We start from the raw sequence: 14,682 nt of genomic DNA on the forward strand, positions 1-14,682 counted from the left end.
GCAAAAATGGCTAAGAGAATCGTTTCCTCTTCCCATCTGTTCAGGAAGGACGTCAGCGAGATAGACTAAACACAGGCCCTGGTTCGGGGTTACGTGCGTGTGCCTGTGTGAACACAGCAGCCTGGCCTTTAAAAGAACCTTCCTCCGCTCACTGCAGGGACAGACAAAGGGAGACCAGACGCCCCTACTGGCTGGCCTTGAAGAGAAGCAGGGCAGTCGCAGACTGTCGCCGCAGCTAGCAAGGGCTGGGGCGGTCCCAAAGGAGTCTGGCCCTGGTGCCCACCGCCTGCTGTGGCTACCAGCTGATGGGACGCACCCAACAGTGCTGGACACGCCCGTTGCCAGGGTTGGGCACACTCGGCTCTTCCGGGAAAGACACGGGAGATTCTGGTGCAGAGGGGCCCTTGGGCAGGCTAGGTCTGGCACACAGCTCTCTCTCCTTCCCTGGGAGAGCAGAACCCCTCACTCCCAGAAGCTCCTGAGATGGGAGACGCAGGATTCTCCCCACAGGCCTAGCGGAGGTCTTGAGGCCTCCTTTGGCTCCTAGAAGGTGAACCTCTTCCTACCCTGACTATTGTCTTCTGGATCAATCCTCCAGGCCCAGGCCAGGTCCAAGTTGGGCAGGGGAGGGATTCTTTCCTGGAAAGGGGAAAAGGGCCTTCTTGCCTATTCTTCCCCCTGCCCCCCCACCCCCCATCCCCCCCCCTTCCGCCTCTGGCCTTCCCTACTGCTATCCCCACCCTGCCCCCCCTCCAAGCCCCACATGGCCAAAGGCCTCCACTGGATTAGACTCCAGGGTCTGGTACACTTTAAAGCTGAAAGACTGGGATGACTGGATGAGGGAAAGCTGCACTGGACTTTGCAAGTGCTGGATGAGGCCCCTGCCTCACCCATTTGAGAAGCATCTCTAGAACATCTGTGCAGGTCAAGTAAGCTTCCACACATACAACAGATTCAAGTATGGCTGTGATCAATGTTTCCCCACAGTGATTACTATTTACCTTCACAAAGGTGTCCAGCAAAGGGTATTGTGTCATATATCAGCTGCTAGAATCATGCTGAACACAAAGAAAGCCTCCATGTATTTCCTGACTAAATGGATCAGCCAATATATATTGATCTGAAATGATATATTGATCTGAAATGCACATTTTAACATCCAAAATAGAGGTGAGACTTAATACACTGGTGATGGACACAGGTTTAGTTTTTCTTCCCTTAGTAGCACGTAAGTGATGTACTTTATCAGAAATGGCATGTTAAGGGCCCCTGGGTGGCTCAGTTGGTTAAGCGACTGCCTTTGGCTCAGGTCATGATCCTGGAGTCCCAGGTTTAAGTCCCGCATCAGCTCCCTGCTCAGCTGGGAGTCTGTTTCTCCCTCTGACCCTCTCCCCTCTCATGCTCTCTCTCTCACTCTCTCTCAAGTAAATAAATAAAATCTTTTTTTTAAATGGCATGTTAGACTCAGAAAACACACAAAATAAAATTCTGAGGGCATTGTAATTTTGGCCAAGTAACTGACTCTCTCTGAGACTCGGTTCCCTCCCACATAAGATGCAGATAATAGTGTCCACATCCTTGTGAGGATTAAAGGAAAGGATTACTTGAAGCCCTCAGCAGAATGACAACATAAGGAATGCGCTGTGCATATTCGTGTCATTGTCTAAGGGTCTGTGGCTGAGACTAGAGAAGTGTCATATCAAACAAATTTACACTTCACTGGAACCTTCCTCTGCCAAGTGTCTAAAGGAGTAAACGATGAAGAAAACAAAGAGCTGTCCCATTTTTTCCCCAATTCTGACAGGGGTTTTTGTGATCCCAAGCCAAAAGGGACCTCAGTAAAAGTAAATTCTGGATTTCTTTCTTTTCTTTTTTTTTCTTTCTTTCTTTCTTTCTTTCTTTTTTTTTTTTTTTTTTTTTTTTTTTGTCACTCCTAACTTAGAGTTTAACCCTACTCAACTATTGGCCTTAAAAAACACTAGGGCAAACGTAGGAGTAGCTAAATACTGCGGAGCAAGTGCCTCCTTTCCTTTCATACATTTATTTCTATTTAATATTCTGTGGAAATTTGTCTCTTTATTTGCCATAGTTTATCTTTTCTTAGTTCTTTGCTTCCAAACTAAATAGCACTAATCCGAATGCATACCTCTCTGCGTGCCAGCGTCTAGCCTTGTGTCTGTGTCTACTGTGTATGTAAATATTGGCAAGTCTTTCCCTGGGTAAAGCTGCAGTGTGCATGGTCTGTGTTGTCATACGGTGTCTCTGGGGTGTGTAAATGTGTGTGGGGGTGTGAGACCGCACTAGTAGCCACTATCACTGCCACTCACTAGTCCTGTTCTCTAAACAGGTTCTTTGGAGGTTCAGTTTTTTCATAATTAAGACTAAGGTGTGGTTAGAAAACAGAAGTACATTTTCCTGGAAACCAGCAGTCTTCATTTGCAACTTTTATTGGCAAACCTGGCTGCCAGTAAATACATTCCTTGGCATCTCCCAGAATGTAATTCATTTGATGAAGCGGCCTTGCTTTTTTCTGTAACCTGCACATCAGTTAAAAGGGGCCGCCTGGAAGGAATGTAGCCGGTGGCTGCAAGCCCCAGGACCAGGTCACCTAGGGCTCCAGGAACAAAAACGTCCCTGGTCCATGCCTCGGAGTCTGAGACGATCTCTTCATGGGACTTCAGACTATTCTCGTCTGGATCCCAGGTAGGTTTCAGGGTGAGAAAACAAGAAGCCGGACACCCCGCGGTCCCACTCCAGAAGCGTGGCCACCCCCAAGGACCCCTTCCTCAGGAGACCCTTTCCCCGGGAAAGGCTCAGGAAGTGAAGGGCCGGAGCTGGGCAGGGGACCTCACGCCGCTGCAGAGGCGCAGCGGAGACAAAGCTGCGGACCGCAGGGGGCGCTCGGAGCACGCGCAGAGGCGGGTGAGGGAGCCCGGAGCCGCCAGAGAGTCCCCGGCCCCAGGCCGCGGGACTTGGCTGGGGACTTGCACCGCCAGTCGGGTAGCCCCAGCCCAGTGCGGCCGAGCGGTCTTGGGACTTCCCATACCTCTTCTTCCTTGCTCTGCATTCGCGGGGAAAAGGCGGGAAGCCTGTGGAGGGCGGAAGGGGACCCTGACCAGCAGACCACCGCTTCCAGCCGCAGAAGCACGCGAGGACAGCTGCCCTCCGGGAGAGGCCTGTTGCACCTAGCCAGGTGTCGGCCGCGTCCTGGCCCCGAGAGGTGCCGACGGCCGGCTCTGGCCGAGGGTTCCGCGGCTGCTCCCCGCATGGTCTGGGGTGCGCAGCTGGTCGCGCTTTTCGCACACCAAGCCCAGCCTTGCCTCTGCACGGTGGGACGCCCTGGGGGTAGGGTGAGGGACGTAGGGAGGGACGTCCCAGAGCAATGGCCCGCCAGACAAGCAAGCGAAGGCCCCGGAGCGTCGAGGCTCAGGCTCTGCGACGGTCCCTTTCCAGCGAGAGGAAGGGTGGCAACCCGGGCTCGAGGTCCGCCGCGGGGCGGTGCTGGAGACCCGGGAAGTTCCCGCCGCCCGCGGGACACAGGCCCAGCCACCAGTAAGGTGCAACCGATCTCACCTGGCCTGAAGCTCTGAACTGTCAGTGGGTCTGTCCGCGGAACCGTAGCCCAGGCGCGTCAGTGCAGGAGAGCGCGCTTTACACTCCAGCCCCCGGAAGGCGCCTTGCCCCGCGGGTTCTCTGGTCGCCGGCTCCCGCCAGCACCCTGCAATCCCAGTGCTGTGCTACCGCCTTTGGGGATGAAGGACCGCAGGGCCCTGCGCTGCGCGCGCCTCAAATAAGCCGGTGTCGGGAAGCTGCGAGGAAGCGGGGCCTCTACTTCAGGACCTGGCTTGCTGCAGCGGTCCTGACTCTGCTGGGGACCAGGATGCGAGGCCAAGCAGGTGTGCGCATGCACATGCAGGCACCTAGTCCTTTTCAATCACCCACCCCTTCATGGACTTTATTCTTGTCCTGCATTGTTAATGAAAGACAACAGTTCGGTTGTCTATCTACCTCTGCCTGGACAAAGGAAGCCCTCCGTCTTTCGCAGCCAGGCACTAAAGTTAAAGATTCACTTCCCACATGCCCTGTGCCCCTTCCTTGCCAATCAAACCGGCTCTGAGGTGACAGGTGGGCCGACCCGACGGGGTAACAAAGAGCATTCTCCTGAGTAAGTAATTAGTGGGACGGCCCATCTGGGTGACTTGGGGTATGACATTAAACTATCGCATCACAGAAACTTCCTGTGGAGATCTGCTCCTATGAGGGCAACTCTCCAATCAGTTCAATCATGGAGACAGGCGATGTGGATCACTTTGTCTTTAAACATAATCGAAAAACAAACGCTTTTTAAAATTTCTTGTAGGAATTATTTTTCTGCTGAGGGCTGAATTACAGGTACCACGTTAGCAGAACTTCTACTCAGAAAACCCCCAACTAAGAGGGAAGAAGAAAGCAAGCCTCTGAGTCTCGGCCACCCAGACGTTGGGTCCCCACCTCCTCCCTCTGCTGACAAGTCTCACTGAAGACAAACGCTACCTTCCGGGCTGACGGTTTGATAACGAATAACGGTTATTGACACCGAAATATCCTCCCCCCCCACCCCATTCCTGGTCTGCGCAAAAGAGGCCATATGTAGAACCACAGGCATTTATCTAAATAGCTCAAAGACACCCCCCACACGGACTTTGATCCGGTCATTTGTGATTTCGGTCTAGTGGGGAGTTTTCAAATCTCATTGGCAGGGTAATTGCCTTAATCTTCCAATTTGTCTCCTGGCAGCGGAGTGGGAGATGGTAAGACGGCAGCCCGACCTGCAGCCTCCCTCCTGATTTTGCAGAATCCTCTGGATTCCACTCATCATCTAGAGCAGAACTCCCTTCCCTCATCTTTAAGCCTGCGTTTGCCGTTTCCTGCAGCTCCTGGACCAAGTGGGGGCCACTGGGAATCCGCATGAGGGTGGCCTAGACCCCCAACGGGCCAGCTTCTGGGGCATAAGGGAGAGCCAAAAGCTGGATACGCCGGCACTGCTGACTGGGAGGGGGTCTCAGCAGGTCTAGGGACGATTGGGCCGCTGGGGCTGGAAAGTTCCTGAGGGGTCTCTGACTCAGAGGACAGTGTGTGCACCCTGGGCTAGTCTCAGACGGCTCGGGAGTCATTTCTTGAACTCAGGGCTCGCGTGAATCCTTATTCCCTCTACTCGACTTGAATAAAAAGAAAAGAGAAAGAGCTCCTTCAGGCTCCTGGTGACCTGCATTAGGGCACTATCTCCTCCACCACCGCCCCCACTCTCCCCAAAATACACATTCCTGCGGTGTCACCACGTTCGGAATCCAGGCATTTCCTGGAGTGCTCGCCACATCCCCCTGCTGCTTTTCTACAGTAGGGGCCCTGGGGAGGCCTTGTTTTAAATATCGCTGTGACGTCACGCCCCCTCCTCAGAGCTAAGAACCCCTCAGTGGGCCCTGGGAATTGTAACCCCACCTGGCAGGTCAAGGCGGGGCTGGGGGCTGGCAGGGCGGGTGAAGTAACAGTTCCCCCAAATACCTATTTTACTGCAGTCGCCTGCCGGACCTTCAGGCTGCAAGCACCGGAGGCGTCAGAAAAGAAGCCCAAGGTTTCCTGCCGGGGCATTTCTGCCAATTGAGTCAAGGGTTGTTTGGGAGACTGATGACTGAACTACCCCCAAGGAGCTGGGAAAAGGGGCATCAAAAACTTTAACTGAAAATAAAAAATTTAACCCATTCCCCAAAAGACTTCATTTCTGTGCCTTAACGTTAAAATAACACCACTAACAACAATAATAAAATAAGCAAAGTACTTGAAATATAATCAAGCCGTTTACTGGAGATTTGTTTCCGAGTAAGCTTATAAAACACAAATGCAAATATCTTTTCCTGGCGAATATCCAGAGCTAAACCAGTGGAAAGTTGATCTTTATAAAACTGCATCCCTCCATTTTTTTTTTTTTCCCCGCATGCCAGATACTAATTTCACAACGGTAACTTTTATATCCAAAGTGGGGAGCCCAGAACACAACCTCTGTTCGATTTGCAATTTACATAACAAGCTGTTCGCACTTCTTGGGGCTGGCTGAGGAAGACAGCGAGGGGAGGGAAGGAGACGGTGTGCTGGGGAGAGACCGCTAAACACAACCGTCCATTGCAAAACCCGGGGCCGCAGCCGTTTCCCACATTAGGAACACAAACGAGTCGCTATTGCTGCTTTCCTTTCCATGCACTGTGAGCAGTGGAGATGCAGTTTAAAGTTCAAATTCACCTAATGCTGGGGCGTTTAGGGAGACCAATTAATTGGCTTCCAGATTGAAGCCAGAGTGCCCCATAGAGCATCAGCCAAGGAGTATAGGGATGGGAGCTGGACATGAATTAATTTTTCAGTTGGGCGGGGGGAGTCTTCTTTCCCCTTCCTCCCTTTGCAAGTATTTTTAAGAACCATCAAATACTGAGCCTTCTGCTGATAAATCAAGTGTTTCTTCCAATCCGAGCCCTCCCAGGCGTTGCAAACACCCTGAAAAATGAGTTCCAAGTGTCCCAAGAGCACAGCAGGCCAAGAGGCAGCTGCCTCAGGAATCGGAACTTCCGGCAACCCCCCACCCCCACGCTAGTTCTGGAAGTAGCAGGTCCTTTTCTCTCCATGTAAAAGTCCATTCTGAAACACGCTATTTTTTAAATGTTCAAGTAACACGGAGCTGAGTCTGCTACACAAGTCAGCGCCTTCGATATCTAACAACTAAAGCGACAATGAGAATTTTTGTGCAGTGAGGAAGCCGGGATTCCAGCTGGGAAGCCAAAAGGGGCTTGCAGTTAAAGATTGTCAGAAATTGGGGGAGCGGAGGTGTTAAATGCGTCACACTACTCTTCTTCACAGTTTCCTAAGCTTGGCAGCCCCCCCACCCCACCCCGCCCGGCTTCTGGTCAAGGATCTAGTCTTCAGTCTTCAGGAGGGTCTTTTCTAGAGTTGCCAAAAGGCAGAATTGCGCTGCAGGCGGAGGGTGGCCAAATTTCTTCCTGCTCCTTCGTTTTTTCCCCTTTCTCCTCTTTTCATCCCATTCCAGTCTTTCAGAAACTGTACATCTCAGGCGTGCACAAGGATATGCCCTCCGTGCTTACCACCCCCCCCCCATCCCTGAGCTGTTCCGCAGGTGCGATTCTAACTGCGCCCCCACCCAGCCAACACACCCGTTATCTGCAAGTCGGCAGCACCGCGCGTGTGGAGATGGAGGTTGAACTGAAACGCGTTAAGTTCTTGGACGTGTTTATTTGCTTCTTGTCATCACACCTGCTAATGTCACTGAGCCCGAAGCGTGACCCCTCCTCTAAGCCGAAACATGCCGGACCAGAAGCAAAGACCCTGCGGCTTGTGGCGAACTTTAGGGATCACATACACCCCCCACCCTTCCCGCCACAGGGGAGCGCAGGGAAGCCTCCTGGCCCCTGCAGCCAGAGCCTCTAACACCCTTGGGGTGTCAAATGCCCTGGGGGAGACGAGGATCAAGGTGGCCTGAAATGCCGCAGGCGGAGCCTACCTGGGCAGCGGTCCCGGCAAGGCCCCAGATCCCCTCTCCCTTATTTCTACTGGGTGCGTGTCACGAGGCAGCCGAGGTGGGGGCGACAATTCCTGCCCCGCCGGGAAAGCATGGCTATGACTGAGCCTTAAAACCCTGTCCTTTGCAACCCACCTCCGGACAAGAGAATCTCCAGGTGAGGGGCAAATGAACATATCTGTGAACCGAGTGAGACTGGCAACGAGAGGGAAGAAGTGGAAAGAGAGGAAAGGTGAGGGTTTTGAAAAGGAGGAGGGGAAGAGAAGCCCAGGAAATCCCGGCACTGGAATCAGCCAGATCGACCAGGGAATGGGAGAGAGCCATCCCAAGTTGGGGCTCGAGTACTCGGTGACATTTTGGAGCGGTGGACGGAGGAAGGGTCTGCGTGGGGCCCAGGAGGACCCAGGAAGTCTGCGAGAACAATGGACGCCTGTGCGGAGGGCCGGGGGTGGAAGACCGTGTGGGCGGCGGCAGCGGACGGCTGGGGTTCGGGGGCCGATCTTGCTGTGGGTGCAGGCCTGGCGCGGGCAGGGGCAGGGGTAGGGGCGCGGGCTCGGAACGGCCGGCGCGCGTGTGGTCAGCCCTGCGGTCCTCCCGCAGCTGGGCGCGGGCCGCCAGGGCTCGGCCTCCGGCTCATTCAGAGGCGGTTCTCGCCGACCATTGGCTGCTGCTGTTGTGGTGGGGCGGGGCTCCGCGGCCCGGAAAAAATGTAACTGCGTAAAAAAGTCCTCGCCTGGGTGACGGATGCTCAAAAGTTCAGAAGTTTTCCCAATGCTTCCTTAAGCGGCCGGCGCGCGAGAGACTGAAAAAAAGGTGACGCGGGGCCCGGGAAGGCGGCCGGCGCGCTGCCCCCCGCCCCTGGTATTTGGCCGCCTTCGCCGGCGGCTCAGGGCAGAGTCTCCTGGAAGGCGCAGGCAGTGTGGCGAGAAGGGCGCCTTCTTGTTTTTATAGTTTTGACTCTGTTTTGCCGTTTTCGCCTGGAAGTTGCTCCGCGGGTTCCTCCAAGGCCGTTTGCCGCGTCCTCGTCCGGCACTCTTCCCTAGCACGGACCCCGAAGTGGCCCGAGGCGCCCCAAGAGCTCGATCAAGCGCAGGGAGAGGCCGCGCGCGGCCGGCGGCTTCGGGAGGCGGCGGCGGCCGAGCCGGACTCAGCGCGGCGGCCCGGCACCAGCTCTGTGGGGCCCGGACTCGGACTGGGCAGCCGGCGCGGCGTGGCCGGCCTAGGGAGGGTGGGGGGCGGCGGGAGGCGCGGGGCGGCGGCGGCAAGCGGGGGCCATGCAGGCGCGCTACTCCGTGTCCAGCCCCAACTCCCTGGGAGTGGTGCCCTACCTTGGCGGAGAGCAGAGCTACTACCGCGCCGCGGCGGCGGCGGCCGGGGGCGGCTACACAGCCATGCCGGCCCCCATGAGCGTGTACTCGCACCCGGCGCACGCCGAGCAGTACCCGGGCGGCATGGCCCGAGCTTATGGGCCCTACACGCCGCAGCCACAGCCCAAGGACATGGTGAAGCCTCCCTATAGCTACATCGCGCTCATCACCATGGCTATCCAGAACGCCCCGGACAAGAAGATCACCCTCAACGGCATCTACCAGTTCATCATGGACCGCTTCCCTTTCTATCGGGACAATAAACAAGGCTGGCAGAACAGCATTCGTCACAACCTCTCCCTGAACGAGTGCTTCGTCAAGGTGCCCCGCGACGACAAGAAACCCGGCAAGGGCAGCTACTGGACGCTGGACCCGGACTCGTACAACATGTTCGAGAACGGCAGCTTCCTCCGGCGACGGCGGCGCTTCAAGAAGAAAGACGCGGTGAAGGACAAGGAGGAGAAGGACCGGCTGCACCTCAAGGAGCCGCCGCCGCCGCAGCCCGGTCGCCAGCCCCCGCCCGCGCCGCCCGAGCAGGCCGACGGCGCCGCGCCCGGACCGCAGCCTCCGCCAGTGCGCATTCAGGACATCAAAACCGAGAATGGTACGTGCCCCTCGCCGCCCCAGCCCCTGTCCCCAGCCGCCGCCCTGGGCAGCGGCAGCGCCGCCGCGGTGCCCAAAATCGAAAGCCCCGACAGCAGTAGCAGCAGCCTGTCGAGTGGGAGCAGCCCCCCGGGCAGCCTGCCTTCCGCGCGGCCACTGAGCCTGGACGGCGCGGAGCCCGCGCAGCCACCGCCGCCCGCCCAGCCCGCGCCGCCTCCGCCGCACCACAGTCAGGGCTTCAGCGTGGACAACATCATGACATCGCTTCGGGGGTCGCCGCAGGGCGCGGCCGCGGAGCTCAGCTCAGGCCTCCTGGCCTCGGCAACCGGGTCCTCGCGCTCGGGCATCGCACCCCCGCTGGCGCTCGGCGCCTACTCGCCTGGCCAGAGCTCTCTCTACAGCTCCCCCTGCAGCCAGAGCTCCAGCGCCGGCAGCTCTGGCGGGGGCAGCGGCGGAGGGGGCGGCGGCGGCGGCGGCGCGGCGGGCGCCGGAACCTACCACTGCAACCTGCAGGCCATGAGCCTGTACGCGGCCGGAGAGCGCGGCGGCCACTTGCAGGGCGCGCCGGGGGGCGCGGGCGGCTCGGCGGTGGACGACCCCCTGCCCGACTACTCCCTGCCCCCAGTCACCAGCAGCAGCTCCTCGTCCCTGAGTCACGGCGGCGGGGGCCAGGAGACCGGCCACCACCCTGCGGCCCACCAAGGCCGCCTCACCTCGTGGTACCTGAACCAGGCGGGCGGAGACCTGGGCCACTTGGCGAGCGCGGCGGCGGCGGCGGCGGCCGCGGGCTATCCCGGCCAGCAGCAGAACTTCCACTCTGTGCGGGAGATGTTCGAGTCACAGAGGATCGGCTTGAACAACTCTCCGGTGAACGGGAATAGTAGCTGTCAGATGGCCTTCCCTTCCAGCCAGTCTCTGTACCGCACGTCCGGGGCTTTCGTCTACGACTGTAGTAAGTTTTGACACCCCCGAGCCCCCCCTCCAGAGTCGGACTGAATGGAACCCTAAAGCAGGAACAGCCAAAAGAACCATCAGTGCAAAATCGAAACCAAAAAAAGAAGAGAAAAAGAAATCCAATTAAAAACAAAACACAAAAAACAAAAAACCTTGAAAAATATTCACAAAACCAGCGAACAGAATCCCTCCAAAAATTCAACTCACCAGCACAAAGAAAACTATTTTCTTAAAAGATTCAGAGCCACCTTCACTTTGCCTTATCTAAATAAACAAAACAGTAAACTATTTTGTACAGAGACAGCAAAATCATGGTTTATTAAAGGACAGTGTTACTCCAGATAACACGTAAGTTTCTTCTTGCTTTTCAGAGATCACGCTTTTCTCCCTTCTCTCCCATTCCCCTGCCCTTCTCTTTCCTCCACCTCTCACCTGTAAGATATTTTATCCTATGTTGAAAGGAGGGGGAAAGTCCCCGTATATGAAAATCGCTTTCTTTTTATTCATGGACTTGTTTTAAAATGTAAATTGCAACATAGTAATTTATTTTTAATTTGTAGTTGGATGTCGTGGACCAAACGCCAGAAAGTGTTTCCAAAACCTGACGTTAAATTGCCTGAAACTTTAAATTGTGCTTTTTTTTTTTCATTATAAAAAGGGAAACTGTATTAATCTTATTCTATCATCTTTTTTTTCCTTTTTGTTGAACATATTCATTGTTTATTAATAAATTACCATTCAGTTTGAATGAGATCTATATGTCTGGATACTTTAATACAGCCGTAATTATTATAAGAAAAAAGATTTCAGATTAAAAGACTAGAAATGACCTATTCTTCTCCTAAGTAGCTGAAAAATGGAAGAACCCTCTGACTATTCCTTGTCAAATTTCACATGAAAGTCTCTTTTTGTTTAGATTTTTTTTTCCTGCAGCATCTTCTGCAAAATGTACTATATAGTCAGCTTGCTTTGTGGCTAGTCAAAAGATATTTTCCTAAACAGATCTGAGTTGGCATATACACAAATATTTTTTTTTTCAGTAAGGACAGAACATGATCTGAAAATTCTAAGCCCATGAATCAGCACTGGTGTTACCACAGTGATACCTGTGTGTAGAGATATGTGACTGTGCCTCCAGATATACACAAATGAATATTTGGCTTGTGTAGCACATACAAAATCGTGATTCTATTAGACATCCCCATGAGCCAAATGCTGGATAGATATTTCGCCTATTAATTTCACTACTTTATAAGAGGAAAAATAAACCAGTTTTTAAATGTATATATTTAACTCATTCACATTTACAATCTTTCATGTGTTACATAGAAGGGTTGATTTTTAAAACTATATATATACATATACATATACATATATATACACATATATATGTGTGTGTGTGTGTATATATATATATATACACACTGTGGGTTGGAAAGGGATATTTAATCTCTGGGAAACTATTTTAGAAGATATGTTTGTAGAACTATTATTTTTTGAAAAAGATTTAAAGCAATAAGAAGGAAGGAGAGAAGAGCAGAACATTTTAGTCTAGGGTGGTTTCTTTTCAATCCATTTTCTCTTGTTAATTTACAGTTAAACCTAGGGGGCAACCCAGATTGACCCTCCCCCTTTGTAAATAACCCAGGAAATGTAATAAATTCATTATCTTAGGGTGATCTGCCCTGTCAATCAGACTTTGGAGAGATGGCGATTTGATTACAGACATTCAGGGCCTTTCAGTTTGTTTTCGAGATAATACAGTTTCCTCCTATCTGCCGCTCCTATCTAGAGGCAACACTTAGCAGTAATTGCTATTGCTTGTTGTCAAAATTTGATCATTGTTAAAGGATTGCTGCAAATAAATACACTCTAATTTCAGTCAAAACCTGCTTTACGTGGCCTCTGATTTGCTGGATCTCTTCGCTCAGAGTCGTAACCTAATAGCTAAGGAAGAGCGCAGCGGCCCAGGGCGCGGGTGTCTCTCCGGGTCAGGCCGGCTGAGACTCGCTGACTGCTGCGTTTAAACCTCCGCTTGGCTGTCTCAGCCCGTGGCGCTGGCGCTGCGTCGGGTTACCCACTTGGGGTGGGCGGTGAAGGGAAAGAATCCACTGCCAGACCTTGTGGAGTCTGTGCGTTGGTCCACTTTTGGGAGCCGACCGTGGAGCCAGGATTTGCGGACAGAAGGTCCGGTGGCTGGAGCTGGGCTGTCTAGGCCCAGATGCGAAGCGGCAGCAGGTGACCAACGGAATGGCCCCGTCCGCTCGGACGGGTGATCTATCCCAAGGCCCGTCAGCTCCGGCAGCCGAGACCGTGACTTTCTCGACTTGCCTGATGCAACGTTTTGGAATGGGGACTTGGCTAGGGTAGACCTGTGGCCCACCCGGGGCTTTCCTGCTTGGGCGTTTCTCCGTGGCCCTGGTCTTGCCGGGTCGCTCCTGGCCCGACGCCGGCCTCCCGGACGCCGCTCCCGGACGGGAACGCTCTGCAGCTAATTAGTTGTAATTATCCACCGCGGCCTGGGCCCGGCTTCTGTTTGTGTTTGGAGCTCCTTCCTCTATCCCCCCAACCCCTAACCCCTGCCCCCCCCCCCCCCGCCGCCTCCAGTCCCCGGATTCTCGCTCTCCTCCCCGCTCCCTCTCCCCCGAAATCAGTTGTTTGGGGGGGAAAAGAGTCCGTGGAAACCTCTCGTTAGGTGTGATGGATTAATCACAGGTTGGGGCGTGGGTGCCTGGAAGATCGGGCTGAACAGCAAATGGCAAAAAGCAGGGCTCTGTGTGGAGGGACGAGGGTTGCGAAGCCCGGAGGAGCGCTTTCGGGCGCTCGCCGCCTGGGCCCGCGGAGCCGCGGGAAAGCAGCTTGTCCCGCTCATCCCGCACCTTCGCCTCGCGCCCCTGGCCCACGGTGCTCCCTTTTTATACTGTTCGCTGCCGCCTTTGTTTTGAACACACACGTGTGTTTAGGTGCTCAGCCGGGGTGGAAAGGTCACAGGCACTCCATTGCTCTCGGGTGACAACGCGACCCGCGCCAGCCCGCAGCCTCGGCAGCCGCACGATTTGAGGGACAACTTCCAACCCGCCCCGCGCCGGACCTGCCTGGGCCAGCGCGTGGGCCCCAGGCGGCCTCCCCGGCTGGGCTGCGTCCTCGCGCGGCTTGTGGGGTCGGTTTACAGAGGCCACAAATCACTTGGCGGTGGCCGGCGCGAGGAGTCGCTGGGCCTAAGGGACGCAAGAGATATGCAAAGCAAGCAGCGGGTTCGGCGCGTTCGGGGTCCACGTGCTCGCACCCCTCTGCTGCTCCTTGGGCCTGAGCTTTAAGGCCAGAGCACGTCGCTGCCGCTGCCAGCCCTGGGCCTACCCCAGCCTGGCTCTTGAGAACTTGACCGCTGGGTTCCGAGGGGTGGGTTGAGGGACAGTGGGGTAGGCGCTGTGGGTGGGAGGCGCGGCCCGGGGCAGCCTCTGCCTTCGCGCGCCCCGAGGTAACGCACGCGGCCTGCGCGGGAGCCGCCTTGCCCGGGTGAGCACGGCGTGGCGAGGGGAGGGTGGTTGGCGGGGGCAGAACCCGCTCTCCCGACTGGGGACCCTGCCCCACCACGCCAGAACGCGGAGTGGGCAGCGGCACCCCCTCGCTCTTCCTTCTTCGGGGCCCGAATTCCTGAGGCTGAAGAAGGTTATTGGCATGAGTGCGGCGCTTGGGCTTCTGCGGCTGTGTAGAGCTCCTCTCCTAAACTCCTGGGAGTGTTTACACACTTGCCCCGGGGACAAGCTTCTTAGCAGTCATTCTTGCCCTCTTCTAGTGCAACGTTTGAAAATTAGCCATGGAAACATATGTGTCTAGGAAGGTGTTTGTGTTATTCATATATAGTTATTTCTATGGGAGTTACCTAAGTAGTAGTTCAGAAGCTGTGTTGGAGTGCAAGGTCAGAAGTTCTGCTAATTATTCTGATTTTTTAAACCATATAGGTAATGGGTAATGTTTTCTACTCTCAACACACGTGCTTTTGGCTTCTCATCCAATTTAAGAGAAAACAAGTATGGCTGACCTTATTGAATCTGGGAGAACTACTTATTCCTTAGTGGTTTGCAGGTTTGATTTGCACTTTTTCAGCAATAAGGATATTTTTTTTCTGTAAAATATTCTAAGAGAAACTTCTTGCTATTTTACCTAACAGACAGTACATTTTGAAATTAGCCGTGGACA

General features: G+C 54.5%; 1 protein-coding gene across 1 annotated transcript; it reads left to right on the forward strand.

Annotated features, from left to right (window-relative positions):
- The first annotated feature begins 8,309 nt into the window (after positions 1-8,309).
- On the forward strand, positions 8,310-11,235 carry FOXC1 (forkhead box C1). Its single transcript, XM_059179105.1, has one exon. The coding sequence runs from the start codon at positions 8,833-8,835 to the stop codon at positions 10,489-10,491; it is 1,659 nt and encodes a 552-aa protein (XP_059035088.1). The 5' UTR covers positions 8,310-8,832; the 3' UTR covers positions 10,492-11,235.
- Positions 11,236-14,682: the final 3,447 nt, after the last annotated feature.

This window comes from Mustela lutreola, chromosome 6 (genome assembly GCF_030435805.1).
Source record: "Mustela lutreola isolate mMusLut2 chromosome 6, mMusLut2.pri, whole genome shotgun sequence".
NCBI classification, from domain to species: Eukaryota; Metazoa; Chordata; class Mammalia; order Carnivora; family Mustelidae; genus Mustela; species Mustela lutreola.